Consider the following 26,726-nt stretch of genomic DNA (forward strand, 5'->3'; position numbering starts at 1 on the left):
TTCAGTATTTCATAAAGGCTTTGGGAAGGCTAAAGAGATTTGTGAATGAATGAATGAATGATGCGCGTACACATATCTCCCCCTTCCCAACATCCTCTTCTCGTCTCTTTTTAGTGGGCATTCCTTCCATTAAGTGGTGCGGGGCAGAAGGTGACTATAATGTGATGGTGATGGAACTTCTGGGGCCCAGCCTAGAAGACCTTTTTAACTTCTGCTCCCGCAAGTTCAGTCTCAAGACTGTTCTGCTTCTGGCAGATCAGATGGTAAGTTCTTATTTGATTGTCCATTCCTTGTGCTCTTCCTGATTTCCTTTCACAGCAATTGCTTGCCCTTTAATAGTCAAACTTGGGGCATTCAGATAAAGCTGAAAAACATTGGCAAGTCCCTATTATCTCTCTAGCTGTTGTAGAAGGAGCAGTGCTGTGCAGTAGACTAGTAGCTGGGATATCTTGCCAAAGTTGAAGACTTACGTTAACTTTAAAGAATTCTCTGTGTTCTTTTCCCTGAAAATGTCTGTCTGTTGGCTCCCAGCTTAGGACAATTGGCATGTGTTCCACTTTCACCTGCTGTGGGTAGGTAGGGCTTCGTTTTTGCATTAAACTGTGGGAAGTATTGAGATCCCCGTATTTCTTGTTTGAGGTTACAGAGGGTCTTCCAGTTAATGAGATTACAATGTATACCTTGCTATAAAATTATTGGCACTCTCTTCCTCTCCTTTCTCTCACCTTTCCTCCATTCTTCCCAATCTTATTTCCAGATCAGCCGTATTGAGTACATTCATTCCAAGAATTTTATCCACCGAGATGTGAAACCGGACAATTTCCTTATGGGACTTGGCAAAAAAGGCAACCTAGTGTACATCATTGATTTTGGTCTGGCCAAGAAGTACCGAGACGCCCGTACCCACCAGCACATTCCCTATCGGGAAAACAAAAACCTAACCGGCACAGCCCGCTATGCCTCTATCAACACTCACCTTGGGATTGGTAAGTATTTTATGTTCCCACATTGTTGAAAATCCAGTACAGTGGTGGGAGATCAATTAAATCAAAATCTGTATCACTATATTGGTTATAATTTTGGTGGAGTGGGTTATACTAATTACCAATTTAATGGAAGCATTGTTCCTTTAATCTTCAGGTATTTTGTTCTTATTGCTCTATGATGGGGCAAAATGATTGCATTACCTTTCAGATTAGGTGTGCATGTAGAAATTGATTAAATATTCTGTAGAAATTGTAAAGAAGAGTCAACTTGAGAAACTTAAGTCTTAGGTTTCCTTCAGGTTGTATCTCTGAGACAGAATTTATATAGCAAGTTAGGCCATAATGCATCTTGTTGGTTTGTAATATGTCACAGATAGTACTAAGCATACAACCACAATTGAGCCCAAAATTTCTGTTGCTAAGCAAGGTAGTTGTTAAGTAAATTTTGCCCCATTTTATGACCTTTCCTGCTGCAGTTATTAAGTGAATCACTGCAGTTAAGTTAGTAACACGATTGTTAAGTGAATCTGGCTTCCCTATTGAATTTATTTGTTAATTTGTTTATATCCTACGTTTATTATCTTTGCAAATGAGGTAGCTAATTTATCTAACACACCTTCCTCCTCCTCTTTTCCCCCCACAACATCCCTGTGAGGTGGGTTGGGCTGAGAGTGTATGACTGGCCCAAAGTCATCCAGCTGGATTCCATGACTAATGCAGGACTTGAACTCATGGTCTCCGGCAGTCACTTTTTTCAGTATTTGTAAGCTGAGGACTACAAGTATATGAACTCAACCACCATATATAAAGCTATACGAATACAAATTTGCTATTTGAAGCATTTGAGAAGTACTTTTTAATGCATTTTAAAGAAGGCATCAGTTTGTTTAGGCATAACTGTATTGAATTGGCTGTTATATGTCCCTCAAATTAAATTTGACTGTGGCAAGTTGTTCTTTGGCTTGTCCTTTGTCGTAAAAGCGTTTTCACCAACACCAGTTATTCAGTGACGCATTACAATTCCTGGTTAAAATTTTAATTGAACATGCCAGCAAATCAAAGGGATTTTTGCATACCCATCCTACCAGTGTAGTCTTAATATTAAAAAATCAGCCAGCATAGTCTGTACTCTTACTAACTGCTCCTAATGAAGATTAAAAAGCTAAAGAATGTAGAGAAGAGAATAAAATGCAACAATGCCTTTACAAGGAAAAGATTGGCTATTTGGGCTCTTTAATTTTAGGAGGGAAGAGAGACTTATAGAATGATTAATTATTTAGGTTATTTGATTCTATTCCAGAGTTCTGAAGTTCAGGTCCCTTTGTGATCTGGTTTGTAAAAAGGGATCTAAACAATGAACCCAACACCGATAATCATATATTATTCAAACATGTGAGAGTGTATTTAAATATTTTAGGATTCATTGCTTGAATGGATATTTTTAAAGTACTGGACAAATGTGTGGATGTTTCAATGGCAACTAAACACCTCGAGATTCAGATACAACATGCCTGCAACAACTAAATATATTTTCTTTGCTTGCTAGCTTACCATGAAACTTAGCTCTCCACTAGGAGATGAAGGGGACTGAATTGATTTATGCTATGATACAGCAAGGCAGTCAGTTTCTGGATCTGGTGAAAATTGTAGGCAGTTTTCAAATCACCTTTCTCTGCCACATCACATCACTGCAGAATATGAAGCAGTGATACAGTATGTTATTAGAGTTCCTGTGAATGATTAGACATCAGATTTTAACCAATCTTGTGCGCTGTGTAATACTGGACTGTAGATTGTGAGTCTGTTTGGCCTAGTGGTTAAGGCACCAGGTTAGAAACTGGGAGACCGTGACTTCTAGTCCCGCCTGAGGCATGAAAGCCAGTTGGATGACTTTGGGCTGACACACTGTCTCAGCCCAACGTACCTCAGAGGGTTTTTGTTGTGGGGAATGGGCATTTCAGAAACGTAAAAAAAACCCAAATAACTACATAACTAAAAATAGGAGTGGGAAGGAGTATTAGGTATGTGTACCGCTTTAAGTTATTTCTAAAAATAATAAACATGGGATAAAAATAAATAAAATTGTTGCTTGCAGTGGCCACTGGCATGATCAAAGAAGGAACCATTATGGCTTCAAAAGCATGCAAAACTGATCCCACATTCCACAAACAGACATATGTGTTGCTTTTTGGGAGTGTGGATACTGAAATAGTTTTTGCAGCTGCAGAAAAATGTATAGTTGATAGAACGTCTCCACTTGACTGTGTTGAAACTGATAAAAGAAATGTTTCTACTTGGAGAATTGGGAGGTGGAGGTGTTGTAAACATTATCTACGTCACATATAGATGAGTGGGTGGAGAGACAGTAAGCGTTCCACATGCTCTGCATTTTGAACATTGCCCAGAAAGATTGGGTTGCACTTCCCTCACAAGTTTCTTTTTTCGCTGGCTAGAAATGTGAGAGATGGGCTTCACTCTCTCTCTTTCTCTCTCAAATAATTATATTTTTAATAATTGATTTAATCCAGAATACATTTTCATTTGCCTGGAAAGTTCTGAGCAGCAGTAGTGACTAGATGCTAGATTTTTCTCTGCATTTATAATTATCTAACATTCTAACTGAATTATATGAAATATTCGTCTCACTCCAACATTTGTGGTAACATTTGCTCTGATTTTTCTTATTGCCTGATTTCACAAACAAAAGCTGGTTTGGTTTGGTAGTAGTTAAGGCACCAGGCTAGAAACCAGGAGACTGAGTTCTAGTGCCCACTTAGGCATGAAAGCCAGCTGGGTGACTTTGGACAAGTCACTCTTAGACCAGTTTACTTAATAGGGTGGTTGTTGTGGGAAAAATAAGAGGAGGAAGTATCGGATATGTATGCTAGTCTGAGTTATTTATAAAAATAATAAAGATGGGATATAAATAAATAAATATGATAGCATAATACCTTTTAAGAGAGAGAGAGTTATTAGAATTGGGGTGGGTGGATTGATTGAAATTTGCAGTGCCCATTGCTGGGCTTGACTGGGATATTCCAAGTTGGAAAAATTCCTTTCCCAAGGATCTGCTTCCCAAAAAAAATTAGTAGGGAAAAAAAAAGTATATCTTACTTGAATGCACGTGATTTGCTCAGAATTTCAACATAAATCCATTCCCCAAAAGAAGATGTGGTCAACTAAATGAATGGATTCACATATTATATTAAACCCAAATTAAACTACGTTTTACTTTGGTTCTCATAAATATTTTCCAGGGAGTCCTTGGTTCCTAAGAATATAGTTAGTCTGACAGATTTTAAAATCTTTCTTATGCATTGTTTCCCTAGCTTGATGTTCTGCAGATGGTTTGAGATGTTTTTTCTTAAATTCAGCAATCCTGGCTAGATCATTCCATAGGAGAATTGTATTAAATTTACTTATAATCCATGGTGCAGGTCCTGGATATCCATTAGACAGCCTTTCCCAGTAGTTTCTGACTACACTACTGGAACAACTGGGAATCTCTGCTAAGGGTACCCATTCTTATGACCTTCTAGAAGCTGGTGGAAAGGTGTCTCTTCCGGGGGATTTTTAGGGATCAGTTGCAATCAATGGCCTGTATATATTGTCAAATTTTAGTTAATATTCTCAGTATTAGAACTGTAAATTAGGTTATTGGTTTTATCAGTTCATTTTGATACTGATTTTTTATTTTAAATTGTAAACTGTGAGCCATCTCAAACTGTGCAGGTTTCAAGTGATAAATATAGCACATTAATATGTTTATAATGTCAACTTTTACAGCTATTTACTTATCCACAGCTCCGAGTGGCTAAGAAGTGTTTTAAAAAGCATAACACTTAAATCTGATTTCAGTGACCATACTTGGCAGAAAGATATATTTGCATTTAAAGAGCCCTAGGTTAGGGACATCTGGGCCTAGGAAAGATGAAAATTGCTTTTGAGACATATTGAAGGCTTCAGTTGTAGAAGTTGAAGTTAAAGTTGTCATCCTTCTTTCTGGATCCTTAAGGAAACACCAGCCTTGGGTCTTTATGGAAAATTTTATCCTAGAAAGATGAACATGAGGAGTATCATAATTAACCTGTGGTTCTTTTCTCTGTGATTAAGGTGACATCGTGTTCTACGTCATATTTGGTTTATTTGGTTTTGGATTAGCATGTTTATAAACCTAGTCATAGGTTTATAAACCTATGGCTTGTTCGTACCATAGTTAAAACTAACGGTGACTTGAGTAGATTTGTCTACTCCTAATTTTTGGCAAAGGTGGCTACCAATAAGTGAGCAAAATGTCTCAAACTTGAAACATTTCAATTCAAGCCTTCATTTCAATTTTAGGGTTAGAATAGTTCTGGTAAGGTTGAAATATTGTTGTTCAGACCACTGACAAAAATAAAAAAAAATGTTTGAAGACTGAAATTCTAGACTTCTAAAATGCCACATTCTGTTCTTCTTTAATGTGGGATAAACTTGTATTTGGTTTTTCACCCCTTTGGATTTGCTTTTGCCCAGTTGTTTTAAAATAAGATGTAGGGACAGGAGAAGGATGGACTGCAATTTTATGTATTTGTCTCTACTTTTCTGAATAGTGCACCAAAACCACCCCCCACTTTATAGGAATTCCTAGGAGAAGCTTAAGGTCTGAAAAGAGAGTTGGGAAGTGAGTAATAATCAAATCTGCTGGGATAGATGATTAATGCACAAAGTTAGGAGGGGAATTTCAGCCAGAGACTTTAGAATTGGGAGAAGCAACGTGAAAAGGCATCTCTTGAATCATACATTCCAGTCAATTTTCACATGCTCAGAAGATGACTTCCTGCATATCCTGCCCCTTTCAGAGCTCAAGATATCTGAAATGCGCACTCCAAGGTGCCCAGAAGAAGGGCCTATAACAGGCCAAGTCTAAATAGCTGGAAGAGGATAAAAATACACTAGTGATTTCTCCTTTCTCTCTTTTCAGTACGTTTGTTCACTTCCCCTCAGCGTTGAATGGTACAGTAGAGGGCTAGATCTTTCTAATTCTGCTGATCATTTTTTTCCAGGACCCATAAGGGACTCCATGCTAAAATAAATCACTATCCATGTGAAATTTTCATGCAGTTTTCATAAAAGGAATTGAATGTGGGATCTAAGGAGAGAAACGTAAAATGCAGTATGGCTCAGTTTTAGCAGCTGCGGATTCAGTCCCTCAGTTGTAGCCATGCAAATGTTTGCATAGTCCCCTTTATGTTTTTTTATTTTTTTTATTTTATTATATTTATATTATATTTATTATATATTTTATTTGTTTTATCAATAATAGCTTACACACATGACGAAGAGGCTCACAGTGACAAGAGCTGAGCTGTTCCTTCTGCCACTCTGCAGTGAATCCCGCCCCCAGTCATGTTGATGACCTGCCCACGTCGTAGCTTTGTGCAAGAGCCATTTGGGTCAATACACAGATGTCCAGGGGCACAGTCAGAACAACAGACGAGGATCCGAATCCATTTGATGGCAGGAAAATCTTGCACTTGTAGGAAGCTCAATATGTGGCTTATTTCCCTGAATTAGTAAAAAGTGGGCATGATAGTCAGGAAATTAAAACTAAAGTGTCACAGCAGATTCACATCTTCAGATGCAAATCACTTTGCTTGCAGCCTGATTTAAGCTAGGGAAAACAGAGGCAAAAGATAGGCATAAAACTGTGGATAAGAGACTTTGCTCACTGCTGTTCCTTGGCAATAAATCATCCTCCAACCTTTTGAAGGCAACTTACGTTGGAAGACAGCTATCTGCTTGTGTCAGATTTCATTGTCTCATTCATCCAGACTAAGGCAAGAAAAAAATATCAAAGAGCTGGGTGCCTTCACAGCATAAGAAGATGGCAGGTATGAGGGAGAACACTAGGATAAGGATGGCAGTCCTGTGTTTTGTTCCTATTAATGATGCAAAATGGCTTCCAGCATTGAAGGAAGCGATGAAAAATGGGTTCTTGGTTGGCTTTGTATCCGCTTCGTTATAAGCTGTGACAAAGTCAGTGACAGAAGCTGTGTGAATACTCATAAATCTTTCAGGAAATCTAGCGGTTTTTATTTTTGTTTTTTTGCCTTTTAAACAAGGAGTCTGCAATTTTACTCTGCACTCTATGAAATTGTTTTCACAGAGCAGAATCAACAGATTGTTAAACACATTGATTAAACTGAAATAACCTTGTGACTGAATTGTGCTGCAATTAATGCATTAGTTTCTTTTAATGTACCACAGGGACCTTGCTATTTGTAACAGTACAGTGCCAAATAGATAATGGCAGAGAATTTAAAATGCAGATCTGCCTGAAGTATATGTTAGAGGTCGGGAGACTTCAAAGTCCAAAGTGAACAGGCAAGTGAAAAAGAGGTTAATCTGTTGCCCCACTAGTGTGGGCTTAACTAATTTGAATTTTCCATATGGATGTGAAAACTGATGTGTTAACCCTTTGTATTTCCTGAATTTTGGTTTGTACAAAGATGTGTACATTAAAATGTACATAAAAATGCCTATACATGGAACATTTTAAACTAATCTATTTTATCTTTGGGGGGGAAAACATTTTCTGTAATTTTTTCTATGGAACATCCTCCCTTCAGAGATCAGAATGGCTCAAACTCTTGTTAGCCTTTGTAAGGCCCTGACTGTGTTTCTGAGCCTGGGGCACTGAATGTGCCAATAACCCTGTTTCCTGGCTTTATTGCATCTGTATTTCCTGACCCAATATCCTGCCCTTGTATGTGTTGAATGGAATGTTTTTAATGTTACTTGCTGGTTTTGCAGTTTTTATTATTTTAAAAAGTTTTTAGAAGTTTAACTGTAATATTTTCTGAATTGTGAGCCGCCCAGAGTTATTGACTGAGATGGGTGACCACAGAAATTGAGCGAATAAACCAACAAACAAATAAAATGCATTCAGAAATGTATATATCGGCATGGAAAGGTGGGTAGAAAAAAAACACAGATGTGTCCCTTCTCTTAAAATGGATTGCCATTGAAGGAAGTTAGCACCCACCCTTCTCCTAAAAGAACGAAATATTTTAGGAAATATTAAAAAGGCAGAATATTATATTTCCCTGGATGAGAAAAGGAGAAACATGTTTTAAAGACAAAGCAGCTCCCTGCCCCCCCCCGCCACCCCGCACCTTTGTCAATGGATCATTAAGGCCTGAGCCAGTCTATTCTACATAACAAAGATCTAGCTACTTCAGACAGGAGCCATAATAGGAATCCCAAAATCCTTTCATTACATCACCACCCAGGAGGCTCAACCAAGCCTGGGACACAGACAGCCTACAAAGTTAGCTAAGACCCCCACCTCCTGGGAGTCTGGCAACCAATCAGAATATATTTCTTACACAGGAACGGAAAGTTCCAAGGTGGAGCCTAAGAGAGGGTATAAAACTCAGGCTCTCTCAGGCTCTCTTCCCTTTTTTTCCTCACAAGGTCTCCAAGGCATGTGATCCCCCTTTTCCCCCAAGATCTCACACCATGTGGTCCTGTCCACCATTAAAACCATCTTTCCAAATAGCCACCATGTTTCTAGTGTCTTTCTCCCCGCTTGGAACTGAACCTAGAAGGACATTTCTTCCAACACCAGTAACCTACCTTTATATAGAGCAGGGCTCTCTAACCTTGGCAACTTGAAGATTTGTGGACTTCAACTCCCAGAGCTTTGCTGGCTGGGGAATTCTTTGAGTTGAAGTCCACAAGTCTTCAAGTTGCCAAGATTGGAAAGCCCTGATATAGAGGTGACAGAGTTGCTTTAAAAAAAAACCTATTTGTCCCAGCATACCTAATTTTGATAGATGTTACCTTTTTTATTCTGTTTGTCAAATAGGGTTCAGGAAGGTATTCAGTTAAATGTGAAATAAAATACAAAACATGGCTCTGCCTCTGAGGCAATGTTTGGGCCCTCATTTCTGTCTTTAAAATTCTAGTTTGAGAGATCTGTTTGATATTAAGGCCAAACAGGAGCTCAAAGTTAAACACAGAAAGATGCTGACATCCCATCTGTCTGCAGCTCCTTTAACGCAGCTGTGTCTTTTCTTGGGATTGCAGCATAGTCTCAGGAAAAGGCATGTTTACTTTCAGGAATTACAAAGCGGCCTTTATGTGTACCTCTTTGTGCTTATAGAAGCATTTTTAAGCAATACAGAGCCCACTTAGAAAGCCTGTGGCATCTTGTGTCGTGGTACAGTGAATTAGGATAGTGGCTTTGGGTAATACATGTACAGGTAGTCCTTACCTTAGAACCACTCATTTAGTGACTGTTTGAAGTTACAACTACACTGGAAAAAGTGACATTGCAGCATGCCCAGAGTCATGTGATCAGAATTTGGGCACTAGGCAGCCGGCATGTTTTTATGACAGTAACACTGTCCTGGGGTCATGTGATTGGCATTTGTAATCTTTCCAGCCGGCTTCTGACAAGCAAAGTCAATTGGGAAAGCTGGATTCACTTAGCAACTTCAGTGATTCACTTAACAAGTGGCAAAAAAGGTTGTGAAATGGGACAAAAGTCACTTAACAACTGTCTTGCCTAGCCATAGAAATTTTGGGCTTAATTGTGGTCGTAAGTCGAAGACTAACATTTCTATGAGGAACTTCTTATGGGGAGCTTAGAATGATGTGCTGGTTCTTTCCCCCTATTCCAATTTGTTTTTGCAGCAACTCTTAAAAGGTAAGCCAGCCTGAGAATGACTGACCCAACATTACCCAGGGGGTATATCCTCAACTAGAATATCCTAGTACCTCATTCAGCACTGATGCAAAGATACTATTACAGTATCCTCGGCTGGCTAATTTAAAAACTTACTTGGGTTGTGGACTTTCAAACATATGATAGGAATAAAACTGGATAAAATATATCCAGTTATAAAATATATTGAAGTCTCATTAAGCAAATATTGAAGTCTCATTAAGCAGACCATGTGGGTAAAAAAAAGCATACGTTTGTACAAATCTTTTTTTCAGATTGTGGGGAATATGATTATTAATGAAAACAGTCTCATATTTTTAAAAAATATTTCCTCTAATGTTCTGGATGTAATTCCAATAAGAAAATGGCATAATACACAGGGAAACCAAAAATTCAGGATTATAAAAGGTTTTTTTTTCTTTTTTGACAAAACAGACTTTTTTTGCCCATGGGCCTAAAGTTTAGTCAAAATCCATCGTAGTTCTATATATGCCTTACCAGTATCCCATACATTTTGCATTGATATAGCCTCTTTTCTTTTTTCATATATAGTAGAAAGTGCTTTTCATTTAGTAAGTTTTGGTATAATGTCCATCTCATTCTTTTTCTCTTCCCTTTCCATATCATTGTGGTCTGCCCATGTACTTGCTTCTATTTGATGGATTTGCAAAAGCATAAATTAAACTTAATGGAAAATGAAGAATTGGCAAATAAAATAAAATCAACAAAGCAATTTTTTTTTGAAAATGCAAACAAGCCAGGATGATGATTGGCATATAAAAGGAAAAAGGAAAAAGAAAAAAGTGATAAATCAATTATTAGATCAAGATGGAAGGATATGCTATCAAAATGAGGAAAATAAAAAAATAATTCAGAAATATTATAAAAGTTTATATCAGCAAGAGATGGTGGCAGAAGGAAAGATACAACAATACTTAGAAAAAGATAAAATACCTAAAATCCCAGAAGAATTTAAAAAGTTATTAGAAGAAAGAATATTGATGGAATTAATGGAGGGAATTAAGAAACAAAAGAATGGTAAAACACCAAGACCAGATGGATTGCCAGCAGTACTATATAAAATGTTCAAGTTGTATTAAACAATGTAATGTTAACAAGTATTTAATGATTTATTATTAAAAGCCAAAATTACAAATTTGTGGATGGAAGCATATATAACTCTTATACCAAAAGAAGAATTGTATTTGCAACAAATAAAGAACTATAGACCAATCTCATTATTAAATGCGGATTACAAAATTTTTGCATCAGTTATGGCTGAACGATTGAAGAAACTATTAAATGAATTTATACATCCGGATCAGAATGGTTTTCTATCTAAAAGACAGATTAGGGATAATATGTGAATTATATTGGACACTTTGGAATACTATGAAGCACATCCAGAAAAGAAAATGGCATTGTTATTTTTGGATGCACAGAAAGCGTTTGATAATATGAACTGGCAATTTATGACTACACAATTGCAAATGATGGACTTTAATAATAATAATAATAATAATAATAATAATAATAATAATAATAATAATAATAATAATAATAATAATAATAATAATAATAATAATAATACTTTGGGGATAGGTTTATAAATATGGTTAAAACTATATATAAAGGCCAATCAGCAAAGGTGATTGTGAATGGTGAAATGACAGAAAAAGTAGATATTAGAAAAGGAACTAGACAAGGATGTCCATTATCTCCATTGCTATTCATATTGACATTAGAATTTTTACACAGAAAAATAAGGCAAGATAAGGCAAGATAAAGGAATAAAAGGAATGAAAATCAAAAAAGAAGAATACAAACTACAAGCTTTTGTGAATGATTTAGTGTTTATTATGGAAGAACCAACAGAAACAGGTCTAAAGTTAATTGAGCAAATAGACGAATATGGAGAAGTAGCGGGATTGAAAATTAATAAAGACAAGACAAAAATCATAGTTAAAAATATGAGAGAGAAAAAAAGCAACTAATGGAGAAGTTAGACATTCAAATACTGAAGAAAGTGAAATATTTGGGTATTCAATTAACTTCAAGTTGTATAATGGCGAAGGAAGATAACTATTACAAACTGAGAAATCAAATTAAAACAGACTTAGAGAAATGGAAAAATCTGCAATTATCACTAATGGGAAGAATGGCGTTAATTAAAATGAATATACTACCAAGAATCTTCTGTTGTTTTTTTCAAACAATACCAACAAAGTTGGAGAAAAAATATTTTGAGAATTTGAACAAAATGATGTGGAAATATGTATGGCAAGGGAAAAAAGCAATACCGTATATACTCGAGTATAAGCCGAGTTTTTCAGCACGTTTTTTGTGCTGAAAAACGTCCCCTCGGCTTATACTCGGGTCTATACGGCTTATACTCGAGTTGTTTTTTTTTTTAAGCCCCTCGGCTTATACTCGAGTATATACGGCTTATACTCGAGTTTTTTTTTTTTCACATTTTACGGACGGAAGCCCTGCGGTGCAGTGAGAGGCGGGCGGGGAGCCGCCAGCCTTCTCAGCTGAGGGAGGGAGGCTTTCCCCAACCGGTAGGTGCCTCATTTCCCACCCTCGGCTTATACTCGAGTCCCCAGTTTACCCCAGTTTTTGGGGTAAAATTGGGGACCTCGGCTTATACTCGGATCGGCTTATATTCGAGTATATACGGTAATTAACCTTAAATTGCTTCAAGATTCTAGAACTAGAGGCGAATTTGGACTACCAAATTGGGAACTATACTATCAAGCGGTGATATTAATCTGGGTTAAAGAATGGATTTTATTGAGAAATACGAGAATATTGGCTCGTGAAGGACATGATTTGCAACTAGGGTGGCACACTTCTTTGGTATGGAAAAAATAGGATACATAGGTATTTTCAGAGACATTACATAAGGAATGGGTTTGCTAACAAGCTGGGAAAGAGTGAAAGAAAGACATTATATGAAGATACCAATGTGGCTTTCAACAATAGAAGCTTTGACACATCCAAATATGATTAACATGAAAAATATTATGAGATTTAAGAAAGTACTAAAACAGAAACAAGAAAAAAAAGGGATTGAGACAGATTGGTATACATGACTGCAAATACAATCAAGTTATGATAAAGATTTGAAACAGTATGGTTTTAATTTGGAAAAATCAGAATTGGACAAGATACTGACTGAGACAGATGAAAAAATGATTACGAAATTGTATAATTACTTATTGCAAACCAGATTAGAAGAGGAAGAAAAGAGACAATGATAGCATGGACAAAAAACTGATTATATGATAGAACTAGAGAGATGGCAACAACTATGGAAAAGGAATTATAAATTAACAATGACAACTGTATATAAAGAAAATTTATATAAATTGTTTTATAGATAGCATATATCACCAGAAAGATTAGCAAAAGTGTTTAAGGATAGATCAGCTAAATGTTGGAAATGTTTTCAATTGCTGGGATCATATTATCATATGTGGTGGACATGTACGGAAGCAAAAAATTATTGGGTTAGAATACAGGCATGGTTAGAGGAAATGTTTCACCAACGTATAGAGTTAAAACCAGAGGCATTTTTATTGGGTATATTACCGGAGAAATATAGCAAAGAAGATATATATTTGATTATTCATATAAAAACAGTGGTGAGAATTGTATTTGCACAAAAGTGGAAGACAGAAGAAATCCCATCAGAAGGAGAGGTAATAAAGAAGATTTTAGAATGTGTAGAAATGAATAGGTTAACATTGAGAATAAAAGATAAAGAGGAATCGGTGTATTTCAAGACGTGGGGACAATTTTATGTATAGTTAGAAAAGAAATATGAATAAAAGATTATAGAGAAATAAATTAGATAAGGTATAAGTAAATGAGAGAGAAGACAAAAAAGAAATAGAAACCCAGAAGCCACCTATGTAAATGGAAAAGGGGGCGGGGGAGAAAGAAAATGTAATTATATACCATATTTTTCAGAGTATAAGACGCACCTTTTTACCCCCAAAAAGAGGGTGAAAATCTGGGTGCATCTTATACTCTGAATGTAGCCCCCCCCCACCTCCCCACCCTTCAGACATTGTCGACCTCCGCGTGTCACATTTTCGGGCGGAGATCTGGGTCAGGGCACAGCCTGAGGAACGAGTCTCTTCCGGACGGTCTGGGGGCAGGGGAATCTGCCCGGCGGCTTTGGCAAACAAGGCGGGCCCCATGGTTCGCAGCTGGTTCCCCCCTCTGGCCACCCAGCAGGCAGCTCAGGGTAGACAAGGGCCACAATGACTTCACTCCCCAGCAATGTGAGGAGCTGCCGCCACTACCTAAGCCCTCTCCACGCCTGGGAGCCCCTAAAGCGAAACGTAAAGCAGTGTCACCTTAAATGCTGGTAGGCAGAAGTAGAATTCTTTTTTTCTTGTTTTCCTCCCCCAAAATTAAGGTGCGCCTTACACTCCGGTGTGTTTTATACTCTGAAAAACATGGGTAAATGGACATTTATGATGATATGAAATATGAAATATGAATTTAGTAAAATGAAAAAGTAATTGAAAAAAAGTAAAAATCAGGATTGCTCGATTGCTTGAAAAAAACTAAATTGAAAATGAATACAACAATAGAGAATGGAGAGGGATAGAGGAGAGGAGAGAAGAGAATAGAAGAGTGGAAGGAGAGAAAGGGAAAGAAGAAAGGGAAAAGGAGGGGAAACAAGAGTAGGAAAGAAAGTTAGAAGGGAGGAAGAAGGGAGGTGTGGGGGAAAGGAAGGGGAAGGAGAGGAGAAGGAGTGGAGGAAAAAAGAAAGTAGAAGAGTAGACGGAAGAAGGGAAGGAAAGGAAAGAGGAGAGGGAGAAGAAGGATTGTTGTAAAACAAGGGAGATGAAATGGTAGAAGAGCAACCCTGAATATACTTAAATTGTTTAGGATGAAGATTGCATTAGTATGAAAGTTAAAAGAAAATATGTATGTTAGATAAGAAATGGTACATTTAAGATACGTTTATGAGGAATAAATAAATAAAAAACTTTTTTTTAAAAAAAATCCATCGTAGCTGACCAAGTGTTCATTGAATTGGAGTGCTTAATTATATACTACAATTCCCCCTCCTTTCTACTTCTAATCTTCCCATCTCACATCCCACAATTTAAATCTAAAATAATTATTTTCTTTTAAATTAGGGGTCCCTTTCTAAGTTTTAGAAGACATACTGGAAAAAATGTGTACTATATGAAAATGATTAGAAGTTCAAGATTTATGAGAGCAAAATCTGAATTTAAAGAGGATAATAAAAATATAGGACCAACTCTAAATATTTTTATTGTGCAATCTGGCTCTGAAATCAATAAAGGTACAACAATAGAGTTATAATAAGAAATCAAAATAACATACTCTTTGAAATTATATACAAAACTCTGTTTTTTAATGTTAGAGAATTCTGGATTTTTAACATTTGTTTATATCATTAATTCAGCTTCTGTTGTGGGGAAGCAACCATTGATATTACAAAGCTCTAGCAGCTTTGCTAGATGTTGCACATATATTTTTGATATCTAATTATAAGGATTTAATTGGTTTTCTGTTTTTTTTTTAAATGGACACTGGGCTGTTAAGGGATGATTTCTGCATCTATGCTCTATTTTTTGTTTGAAATGGTACAGCTTCAGAGGCTTCCCTAAAACTTCCTGCATTTTCAGGACTTCATAAAAAGCAATGAAACACTTAACATGCACTTTAAATACACGCATAAATAAAGGCCTGGATTCCTGGCAGGTTCAACCAAATAGCAGATTATGTAGCTTTCAGTTTGTCTTTTTCTCTTTTCGTAGTGTTGTTTTGAGCTGTTGCAAGACAACAATAATTTTCTTTTGTTTTGAGTTGTTGTTGGAACATCTCTAGCTATGCCTATATTTGCATCTGTCTTTTTCCAGAACAAAGTCGCCGTGATGATTTGGAGAGCTTGGGCTATGTACTGATGTACTTCAATCTTGGCTCGTTGCCTTGGCAAGGCCTAAAAGCTGCCACAAAGCGACAGAAATACGAGCGCATCAGTGAAAAGAAGATGTCGACACCCATAGAAGTGCTCTGCAAAGGCTATCCTTGTAAGATTTCCCTGTACTTATTTTCAACTTCTAGGTTCTTTTTTTAGTGGTATGGGCATAAGCGTGCTCAATTTAACTCCTAGTCTAGTTTTTTGTAGTCTACCTTATCAATTTAGGTGGGAGTTCTTTACTCTGTTTGCAAAATACTAGACAGCACTACAAGTTTTCCTGTGAATCCTACTTTTATTAACCATTTAATATCAACTGTAATTCAGAAGTGGTTATGGAGGTGCCCTTGAGTGAAGAAAGATTGCACCAAGTCTCATATTTTTGGAGTAAAAACCATAGAGGATAATAGCTGTTAGAAAAATGGTATGCAGATTATATGTAGCTTGTATGAATTTAGAAGGGAAAGTTGCATATTTAGATGGATCCATAAGTGGATTGGAGGAATAAGATGAAAATAGGACCAAGGATTAGTGTGAATAAATAATATGTTTACTTGAGCGAGGGTGGGAGTGCAGAATTAGGTTCAGTTTTGGAAAAGATCCAGAGAGCCATTGCCAAAATAGCTAGATCCTCTTTTAGTGACAAGGAGCCAAAGGGGAACTCCAGGGAGGATTTTAATAGCTGGAATAGATTAATCCTGTCTCCAATATATCCAGCTTAATTTTAATTTTAAAAGAATCAAAAGGCAGGATGAATTTTCATTTTTTTTGGGCCTTTAGCGTGGTATCTGCAAACCTCAATGTGCCATTGGGTAACTGTCGATGTTTGGCTGACATTTATTTCTATTTTTGTAACTAAAAAAAAAGTTAAATGGGAAGATACCATGCTGCAAAGCTAGCACAATTGAGAACTGCAAATATTTCCAAGAATATTTCAGTAGTCTGTGTATATACCAGAGGTTTTTCTAAAACTCCTGGTATATACAAACTGGCATATATCAGTTTTTTTCTAAACAGAAATTTTTTTTGTAGGGATCTGTTGCTCAGTTTGGGGATCCACCTGTTTACGAAAAAGGCAAATGACAGCAGATCTCCCCAGTTTGTCTTTTAATATGAGCTGTGGTGGTGCAGTGGTTAGGATGAAGAATTGCAGACTAATTCTGTTGATTACCGACTGCCAGCAGTTTGGCAGTTTGATTCTCACAGACTCAAGGTTGACTCAGCCTTCCATCGTTCTGAGATTGGTAAAATGAGGACCCAGACTGTTGGGGACAATATACCGACTCTGTAAACCACTTAGAGAGGGATGTAAAAGTACTATGAAACAGTATACAAGTCTAAGTGCTATTGCTAAGTGCTATTAAAAATAGGTATTTTGTGACTGGCCACATCTATCATGGCAGTCATTTTGAACAGTGTCCCTTACTGGGCTTTCAGAATTCCAAATTTTTCTTCTGTCTCCAAATGTTTGGAGGCTCCTATTTTATCTAGATGGCTAGGATGACCCCCTTCACTTCTTAAGATTAATGTGTGCATTGCAGACAGAAGGCTTTCACTGCCCTCTGAACTGGACTACTACTATTGGGATCTATAGCATGAAACTATATATAGGCAGGGAGGAGGTGGTGGAATAACAGTGCCCAGAGAGGAATAAAATTGTTCTTGCTAATTATTCCTTGTTGCTGTCTCTCATTTTTGCCCCAGCTGAGTTCTCTACATACCTCAACTTCTGCCGTTCACTGCGGTTTGATGACAAACCAGATTACTCTTATCTGAGGCAGCTGTTCCGCAATCTCTTCCACCGTCAGGGATTCTCCTATGACTACGTATTTGACTGGAATATGCTCAAATTTGTGAGTAACCCTAATTTTTTTAAGGGGTGTGTGTGATTGGTATAGCAGAATTATTTGCATACCGGGGAGCTGCACATAGGTGGGGAAGGGCTGAAGGCTAAGGATGCCTATGAAGCCATTCTCGCTTTAATGTTGGATTATGTTTTGGAGTCCCTGTAGTGGAAAAATGAGCCAGAATTTGCAACCTGGTTCCGTCCAATTTGTTGGACTTTGGTTCTTGTAATATCCAATTAGTAGTTGGTGGGGGGAATGGGATGAAATCCTGTATTGTATTTATGGGGTTCTTAATTGAGAAGATTTCCTTGTGAAATAAGCTTGTCAATGTGGTGGTTATAGTGGCTTTTATAGTGCTTGCCTAAAAAGTAGCGTCAAGACCTAAGTGCATAGGAACACCAAAGACAGCCCAAGATAGATCCAGGTCCTGTATATTTCCTCATTGACACATAGCCACAAGCCCTGTGGCAAGACAGAAAAGTGGGATGTGCCCACATTTTACTTCTTTCTAAGTAGGTAGTTACTACAGTAAAACAAGATTAATTTTCTATATTTTAAGATGTTAAGTTCCAAAGGTGCATCCGTTTTCCAAGTGCCTTTACAACTGCAATAATGGATTCTGATGTTTTACTGAATCTTCAATCGGAATATTGCTTGGCTAGATTTCTTTTCCCTTAGGACGGCAGAACTGAAAGGATAAATACTGATGTACAGCAAAAGCTGAATGTGTAAGCAAAGAGTTTGATGGCTACAGGCTTACACACACATACTTCTTGTCCCACTCAGAAGTGGTGGAACCTGGGAAAGGTCTGCAAAATAGACTCTGACTCAGTAGGCGGAAATCAGGGAGTTTTGCTTCTCAGCTTTTCTCAGCTGCTGTTGCAGTTGTTCATGCATGTGCCTAAGATGATTGATATCTCTCAGTAGTTATTAAAGCATTGTGGGCCATTAAATATTTCAGGGAGCAGCCCGGAATCCTGAGGATATGGACCGGGAGAGGCGAGAGCATGAACGAGAGGAAAGGATGGGGCAGCTCCGGGGTTCTGCTACACGGGCACTGCCTCCTGGCCCTCCTGCTGGGGCCACTGCTAACCGCCTCCGCAATGTCGCTGAACCCATGGCCTCCACACCCACTTCCCGCATCCAGCAGTCTGGTGAGTGGACAGAAAATGGCAGGCAAGCCTTTAGTGGTAGCAGAAGTATAGCCAGCCACGCTGATCTGTTGCACATTTCAGCACTTTCTTTTCATCCCAAATCTTGACTGGTCGACCCTCTCTTCTGTTTTGGAAATTTTATCCCTCTGAAAAATAAGATTACATTTTTTTTAAAGGAATCTCTTATTGAAGCCAATAAAGAGTAAATCTGTTTGTTTCAAAACTGGAATAGATTAATCCCAATTATGGGACCTGTTGAGGAAGAAGTCCATCTCCCTTCCAGTATTAGAAACAGGAGCTCTGCTTCTTTTCAGAGTACAAATCCAACAAACTTATCATCCCAGGGCCTATAGAATGTAGCCTTAGTATGCCATGGACACTTCTCTGTTCCCACCCTATAACTTTTTCTTCCTTTTTCTTTTCTTCCTTCCTTCTTTCTTCTCTCACTTTCGTCTTGTTTGTATAACTTCAAAATATCAATGTTATAAATAATTACTCCCTTCTTGCCAGGAAACACATCTCCCAGGGCAATTTCACGGGTAGACAGGGAACGCAAGGTCAGCATGAGGTTACACCGAGGAGCCCCCGCCAACATCTCCTCGTCTGACCTCACAGGACGGCAAGAAGTGTCACGGATTTCAGCATCACAGGTGAGTTTCTTTTGATGATCCTATTTCACTGAAAAAATATTTCTGTATTATCTTTTCTGATAAAAATGATCAGAGCAAGTCACGATAAGACCAGCAATAAAAGCTTAAGTAGATCCCATCTTAGTCCACTGAACTATCCATCTGATCAGGCAAAAAGAGCATAAATATTATTGATATGTGATACCTCAACTTCCTTGGATTCTGAGAAGTATCTACAGTAGTCCTTGGTTTACAGTCACTTGTTCAGTGACCATTTGAATGTATAACGTAGTTACAAGGGCTCCTTCAAGTTTGGGACATCACAACAGACCTGCTACACTCACACTGCACCTCCCCCATCACTCACACACTCTCTCCCACCTGGCAGCAGCCATTTACCTACGTGCTGGCCGGCTTGCAAGTCACCTGGGACTTGCAACTTCCTGCCAGCTTCCCTGCTGACTTCGATTGTTGGAAGCTGGCAGGAACTTGCAAGGAGGTGCTTGCTCAATAGGAACTGCAGAGATTTCCGTCAGTAAGCAATACAGTCACCTGCTGCATTGAAATCAAGATCCAGGAAGTACAGGCTTTCACAAACCATACAAACACTGTGGATTAAACATCAAGTTTAATCCACATTGCCAAGGCTGGCATTCCTAGAGTGAGGTTCTGATAGGGACCATTGGCATCCTAGAAATAGAGATCTATAGGAAACCCATACCAGACCAGTACCTGCTGTTTGACTCCCACCATCCATTTTAAAACCAATTTAGAAGTCATCAGGACACTACATTACAGGACAAAAGTCACCATTTGGATCCAACAAAAGAATTGCAGACAAAGCTGAGACTCACAGTCAACAGAAAAATCTGGTCATTCCTTACACCGCTGGTTTATTGGAGAAGCTAAAATGAATATTTGGAAAATGCCACATACCTGAATTCTTCAAACCCACCAATACACTAAGAGAGGCTGGTCTACCCTAAAGAGCGGATATCAAAATATAAGGGTAATGTTGTGCATGCAGTCCAGCGCAGTGAGGAGTGTTCAGAGCTCTACATTGGAGAAACCAAGCAGCCTTTACACAAGAAGATGGCCCAGCACAGGGAAAGCAACACCACAGGACCAGAATCGACAGGACACCTTCATTTAGAAGAAAAAGGACGCTGTTTGGAGGATAGTAATGTTCACGGTTTGGATAGGGAAGATGGATGGTTTGAGAGAGGGGAGTGAAGGAGTCCATTTATGCCAGAGTGGAAAATCCTTCCCTCAGTAGAGATGGAAGCCTCAGACACAATCTGTGCCCCAATTTTTATGCTGCTCTTTCATCATTCCCCAGGAAGTTTGAGACCACTTCACAGGGGAGGCCACGCTTAATGATTCAACTAGGGTAGAAGATTTAGCAGTTGGAACATTTACATCCCAATAACTCTCTGCCTACTCACCTAACCAGCCTATGCAGATTAGATGAGAAATACAACCTCCCTGGAGGACATATATGGGATCCTTCTAACCAACTTGTTCAGACTGAAGAAGCTGTGAAATCCAGCAGTGAAATCCAGTTACCATGACTCAACTTCCAAACAACTCTGCTTGGACAACTGGGAACCTTCATCGACATACAATCAATCCCATGATGTTGCACTTTATGACTAATGCTTAACAGCAGAAATTCTGGTTCCAATTGCCTTTGTAACTCAAGGAGTATCTGAGTTTTATTTATTTATTATTTAGATTTTTATACCGCCCTTCTCCCAAAGGACTCAGGGCGGTTCACAGCCAGATAAAATAAACAATAATATTACAATATAAATACTATTAAAATACAATTAAAAAACTTATTCAATTGGCCAAGATTAAAAAATGTAGAATAATAAAACCCATATAAAATTAAAAACCATATAAATCTAAAATCCTATGCCAGTCCTGCGCAAGTGAACAAATAGGTCTTCAGCTTGCGGCGAAAGATCCGAAGGTCAGGAAGTTGGCGGAGTCCTGTGGGGAGGTCATTCCAGAGGATAGGGGCCCCCACAGAGAAAGCCCGTCCCCTGGGGGTCGCCAGCCGACATTGCCTGGCCGACGGCACCCTGAGGAGTCCCTCTCTGTGAGAGCGCACGGGTCGGTGGGAGGCATTCGGTAGCAGTAGGCGGTCCTGTAGATAACCCGGCCCTAAGCCATGGAGCGATTTAAAGACAGTAACCAAAACCTTGAAGCACACCCGAAAGGCCACAGGTAGCCAGTGTAGCCTGCGCAGGAGTGGTGTCACATGGGAGCCACGAGGGGCTCCCTCTATCACCCGCGCAGTTGCATTCTGAACTAACTGGAGCCTCCGGATGCTCTTCAAGGGGAGCCCCATGTAGAGAGCATTGCAGTAATCCAAGCGAGATGTCACGAGCGCATGAGTGACCGTGCATAGGGCATCCCTGTCTAGGAAGGGGCGCAACTGGCGAACCAGGCGAACCTGGTAAAAAGCTCTCCTGGAGACGGCTGTCAAATGGTCTTCAAAAGACAGCCGTCCATCCAGGAGGACGCCCAAGTTGCGCACCCTTTCCATTGAGGCCAATGACTCGCCCCCAACAGTCAGCTGCGGCTGCAACTGACTGTACCGGGGTGCCGGCATCCACAGCCACTCCGTCTTGGAGGGATTGAGCTTGAGCCTGTTTCTCCCCATCCAGACCCGTACGGCTTCCAGACACCGGGACAGCACTTCGACAGCTTCGTTGGGGTGGCCTGGGGTGGAAAAGTACAGCTGCGTGTCATCAGCGTACAGTTGGTACCTCACCCCAAAACCACTGATGATCTCACCCAGCGGCTTCATATAGATGTTGAACAGGAGGGGCGAGAGAATCGATCCCTGCGGCACCCCACAAGTGAGGCGCCTCGGGGTTGATCTCTGCCCCCCCTGCCAACACCGTCTGCAACCGGTCGGAGAGATAGGAGGACAACCACCGATAAATGGTGCCTCCCACTCCCAAACCCTCCAACCGGTGCAGCAGGATACCATGGTCGATGGTATCAAAAGCCGCTGAGAGGTCTAATAGGACCAGGGCAGAGGAATAACCCCTATCCCTGGCCCTCCAGAGATCATCAACCAGCGCGACCAAAGCCGTCTCTGTACTGTATCCGGGCCAAAAACTGGACTGGAACGGGTCTAGATAGACAGTTTCCTCCAGGTATTGGGGTAATTGACGTGCCATCACACTCTCTACAACCTTCGCCACAAAGCGAAGGTTGGAGACCGGACAATAATGTCCTAAGACAGCTGGGTCCAGGAAAGGCTTCTTGAGGAGGGGTCTCACCACCGCCTCTTTCAAGGCAGTAGGAAAAACCCCTTCCAACAAAGAAGCATTAGCAATCCCCTGGAGCCAGCCTCATGTCACCTCCTGCGTGGCCAGTACCAACCAGGAGGGGCACGGGTCCAGTAAACATGTGGTGGCATTCAATCTCCCCAACATAATCATAGATTATGAGTTGGCATCATAATCTATTTTTGTGGATTTGTTTTTGTCATACTTGTCACTTAAGTATGAAATGTCCTTTTCCAGTAGATTCAAAAGTATCAAAGTCATCTTGGGAATAAAATTTAATTTTTTAAATTATATATTTTAAAAAATATATATTCATCCTAAATTACCAACTTAATACATCATTCTCAGGGTGAGGACAGGGATACATTTTAGGAGACGGAATATAATGGGGTCACCTCTTCAGAAGGGAAAGAGGAACTACTAGGGCAATCCTTCTGTACCTTTCCTATGGTCCCCTTCTGCAGCCTATTCAGTTCTTTGTTTATTTGCAGACCAGTGTGCCATTTGATCACCTGGGGAAATGAAGAGTGGATTCCACCAGACCAGTGTTTGCTTAGGTGAGTGTCTGCCTTGGCAGCCTGTTCTGTGATGACAGCATTATTACATGGTCAAGCGAATGGTGGCTCATGCAGGGTCCACATGTTTTCTGCTTAAATCTCAATGTAATGGAAATGGAAATGGGATAGTCAGGGTGTTTAAAAGGCCCAAATGACCTCATCCCATAATGAGAAAACCGGACTGTTTTTTCTCTCCTTGGATTAAGGGACATCATGTTCTACACCTATCTAATAATAATAATATAGCCAGTTCTTTCAATTAGTGTGCGTTAGATGGTGTGACATGGTAATTTATTACAGTGGAATTGTGCAAGTGTAGTCATACAAGATTTCACAGAACTTATTGATCCCCACTGGCAGAGTGAGGGCTAGGAGCAGCAAGCTTCAGTCCTGAATAGCAGGGTATTGGCATTGTTTTACCAGAGACATTCTTGAAAGCCTGAATCTAAAGAATTATTATGTGACGTACCTTGAAGAGCTGTACTGTAGTGTTTATGGTGTTGGACTAGGAATAGGGTTATTAGTTTCACATCCTCACTTGATTATGGCTAAACTGTTAATACTAGATAGGTCAGGTGGTCAGGTCAGGTGGTGGGGATTTGTATAATTGCTTCAAGTTCCTGAAAGAAAATCAGGTATAGATTTAATAGAATAAAATATTTCTTCTGTTTGTAAGGATTTATACGATAATATTTGTCTTGGGGTCAGGGGGAGGGCATAGGTCAGTTTTTCTTAACCTCAGCATCTTTTAAGATATGTGGACCAATTCCCAGAATTCCCCAGCTAGCCTGCTAGGCAAAGTCCATGCATCTTAAAGTTGCTGAGGTTGAGAAAAAACACCATAGACTAAGGAGAATGGCCATTATTTCATTTTACTGTCAATTCATTAGAATTAAATGTTCTTTTCTTTAAAAAGTAGATCTAGATCTATGCAACTGTGGGTTTCACATCATGGGAGAAGGAATCACAGCTAATATACATAAAGTAAATACAGCACTTTAGACAATTTTGTGTTTTTCTTTTGTCTCTGTGGTTTCATTTTGGTTCTTTAAAATATTCATTGTGAATTGGTAGAAAATTTCTTAAAAGCAAAGTAATCAAACATGAAAATACCTTAAAGCTCCAGAGATAACTTTGGACTCCTTGCAAATAAAACGATATTGCATAAATTCTGATTGGTGTAGAGCTTTAAAAACACGAGTGCAGATATGAGATTATTTTTTCTTCTTTCAATGCAGTTTCTAGCCCTTAAAGTTCCAAAGATTGATGGGCATGGGGATTTCTTCATAAAATAAGTGCTAACTTATTTAGGGCTAGGCCAGTTTATCGGAAGACAATCCAGTGTTTGAATTTCTGAGAAGAAACCACTTTTTAATGCTTTGTTCTTTTCTTTTTCTTTTCTAGTGTCTTCACTGTATTTTTCTTTTAAAAAACAAAACAACAAAAACAAATTAAAAGGAAAAAACAAAAAAAAAGCCAACCTTTTTTTTTTCGCCAGCAAGGAGAGGATCTGCCTTGTGCTGGCATTCTTGTCTTTCCTGAGATCATCGGCTGTGTTCCTGAACCAAATTGCCTTTGACGAGTCACTCATGCAGGAGCCTTGCAGGAACACCTTTGCTGCTGTTGTGCAGCTTCCTCTCCATAGGCCTTGCTCGTCTCATACCAGCAGGCCGTGACCACCACCCAGATCTTTCTGCTCCCCTTTCCGATCTATATGTATTGTCCACAAAAAAAAAAAAAAGGAAAAAAAAGAGAGAAGCCTTATTCGATATTGTTTTGAAAGTCCAGTTAGTTAAGAAAAGAAGGTTTCCAACACAATTTTAATCACATCTTTGTTCTGTGGTTCTTGGGTGGGGAGGAGGATGTTTACAGGAGACTTTAAAAATTCCAGCTCCAAGGAGCTTCAGGAGGTGGTTTAACATTCATTTCAAATTTGGCTGCAGTGGTAAGCTGGCACTGCCTCCAGGGGAGATTCAGTGGACGAAGGCTGCTATTTGTATTCAGGCATTCTTTCTTTTGGGGACACCACTGCCCCTGTGTGTGCATTCGTGTGGGATGCTATAGGCATACCAATAAGGTGAACAGGACTCTGGCACAGCAGCAGTTGTGTGTTAAGGATGTGGATGTGGGTAGCGATATCTGCTGTGCAAAGCAGCAACAAATGTGAAAGGTGTAGAAATGTACCCTGCTTCTAGTGCAAGGGATGGCAGTCTCAATCTTTCTCTCTCTCTCTCCCTCTCTCTGTCTCAAGCAACCGGTTTGGATGTGTTTAGTTTTATTATTTTTATTTTGTTTTTGTTATTTGCCTGCAGGAGTGTAGGGATGGAGCTGAGGAAAGGGAGGGGTATGTGGATGGTGGGGGCGGGAGTAGAAGCCACGTGATTGCAGAGGTTACTCCTTGTAACATCAATTTTAGAAGGACAAACACATCTTCCCTCTTCAGTAAGAAGATTTATTCTACCTTTTTGCCCCGTTCTTGTTTTTAAATTTTTAGGTTTTATTCAAGAAAACAATCTGTCTTTAGTTCTGCATCACAGCCATCGTCAACTGTCCTCAAGCCTTTTAACTTGGTTTTTTTTTTAAAAAAAAAATTAACGTTGGGCAGTCTGGAATGTTTGGAAGTGGATCGGCCTTGGCGTTTTTGGGTTTCTTTTTTTAATTCTTCTATTTAACACAGGTTTTTTTTTGTTGTTTTCCCCTAATTTATTTACCCTGCTTACTGTGTCTCTCTCCTTTTTTTTAATTAAGTAAAAAAAACCTTTTTATTACTTTGTAATTTTAAAACAAAAACAAAAAAACAAAAAATTGAACTTTGGGGGGTGGGAATTTTGTACTTTTTTCCTGTGTAAATATTGGACTTTTTTGAGCTTTATTGTGGTTGTTAATTTGAAGTAATAAAGTAGAAAATGATAAAGTGATAAAAGTTTCTGCCTTTTTTTCCCCCTCTTCTCTGCAGTCAACCTTGTGATGTAGGCAAGAAGTATCATTTTACATGCAACCTCATTGTTGCTCTGTTTCCAAGTTCCAGGAAAAAGATTGACTTAAGAAGAGTATGTACATCATTTGCTCACCTAAAAATAAAGCAGATATAGCTTTCACTTTCTTAATACTAGTATAATAGCAGAAAAGCAAATTGTACATGCTTCAAACCGTGCAATCTTTGTTTTGGACTCAAACAATACAGGTTCTGGAAATTGAAATTCCTGTTCAGATTAAAGCCAATTCAAATTAACTCAAAAATCAATATTTCCAAAAATGCATTAGCCAAGGATCCTTTTAGAATTTAAATAATAAAAAATAAAAATACTTCTTGGAATTTCATTCAGCAGTAGAGAATGTATCATTTTAAACTTAACAGGATTCCATTGTATGTAATTAATTGCATTAATTGCTCCCTCTCTGCTCTGTATTTTTTTCTTTTTAGCCTTTAGGGTAGGCAAGGTCAAAACTCAGAAACAGGAAAAAATTCCAGGAATATTTTTATTGTTAGAGAATGGGATGAAAACATCTTGATAGCCTGTCAAGAGTTTTTCTCTGCCCCATTTTATATCATACAAAATC

At 38.9% G+C, this 26,726-nt stretch overlaps 1 protein-coding gene across 2 annotated transcripts in view; it reads left to right on the forward strand.

Annotated features, from left to right (window-relative positions):
• CSNK1E (casein kinase 1 epsilon) overlaps positions 1 to 25,400 on the forward strand; it is a 42,027-nt gene extending 16,627 nt beyond the window's left edge. For both annotated transcript variants that reach the window (XM_058190517.1, XM_058190518.1), the window contains exons 4-11: positions 115 to 263; positions 758 to 986; positions 15,612 to 15,782; positions 17,375 to 17,523; positions 18,479 to 18,671; positions 19,182 to 19,321; positions 23,100 to 23,165; positions 24,570 to 25,400. In XM_058190517.1, coding sequence (XP_058046500.1) covers positions 115 to 263; positions 758 to 986; positions 15,612 to 15,782; positions 17,375 to 17,523; positions 18,479 to 18,671; positions 19,182 to 19,321; positions 23,100 to 23,132 — 1,064 coding nt within the window. In that variant the 3' untranslated portion in view covers positions 23,133 to 23,165; positions 24,570 to 25,400. The remainder of the gene's footprint in view (positions 1 to 114; positions 264 to 757; positions 987 to 15,611; positions 15,783 to 17,374; positions 17,524 to 18,478; positions 18,672 to 19,181; positions 19,322 to 23,099; positions 23,166 to 24,569) is intronic.
• The last annotated feature ends 1,326 nt before the right edge of the window (positions 25,401 to 26,726 follow it).

The sequence above is a fragment of the Ahaetulla prasina genome, chromosome 7 (genome assembly GCF_028640845.1).
Source record: "Ahaetulla prasina isolate Xishuangbanna chromosome 7, ASM2864084v1, whole genome shotgun sequence".
In the NCBI taxonomy this organism is placed as follows: Eukaryota; Metazoa; Chordata; class Lepidosauria; order Squamata; family Colubridae; genus Ahaetulla; species Ahaetulla prasina.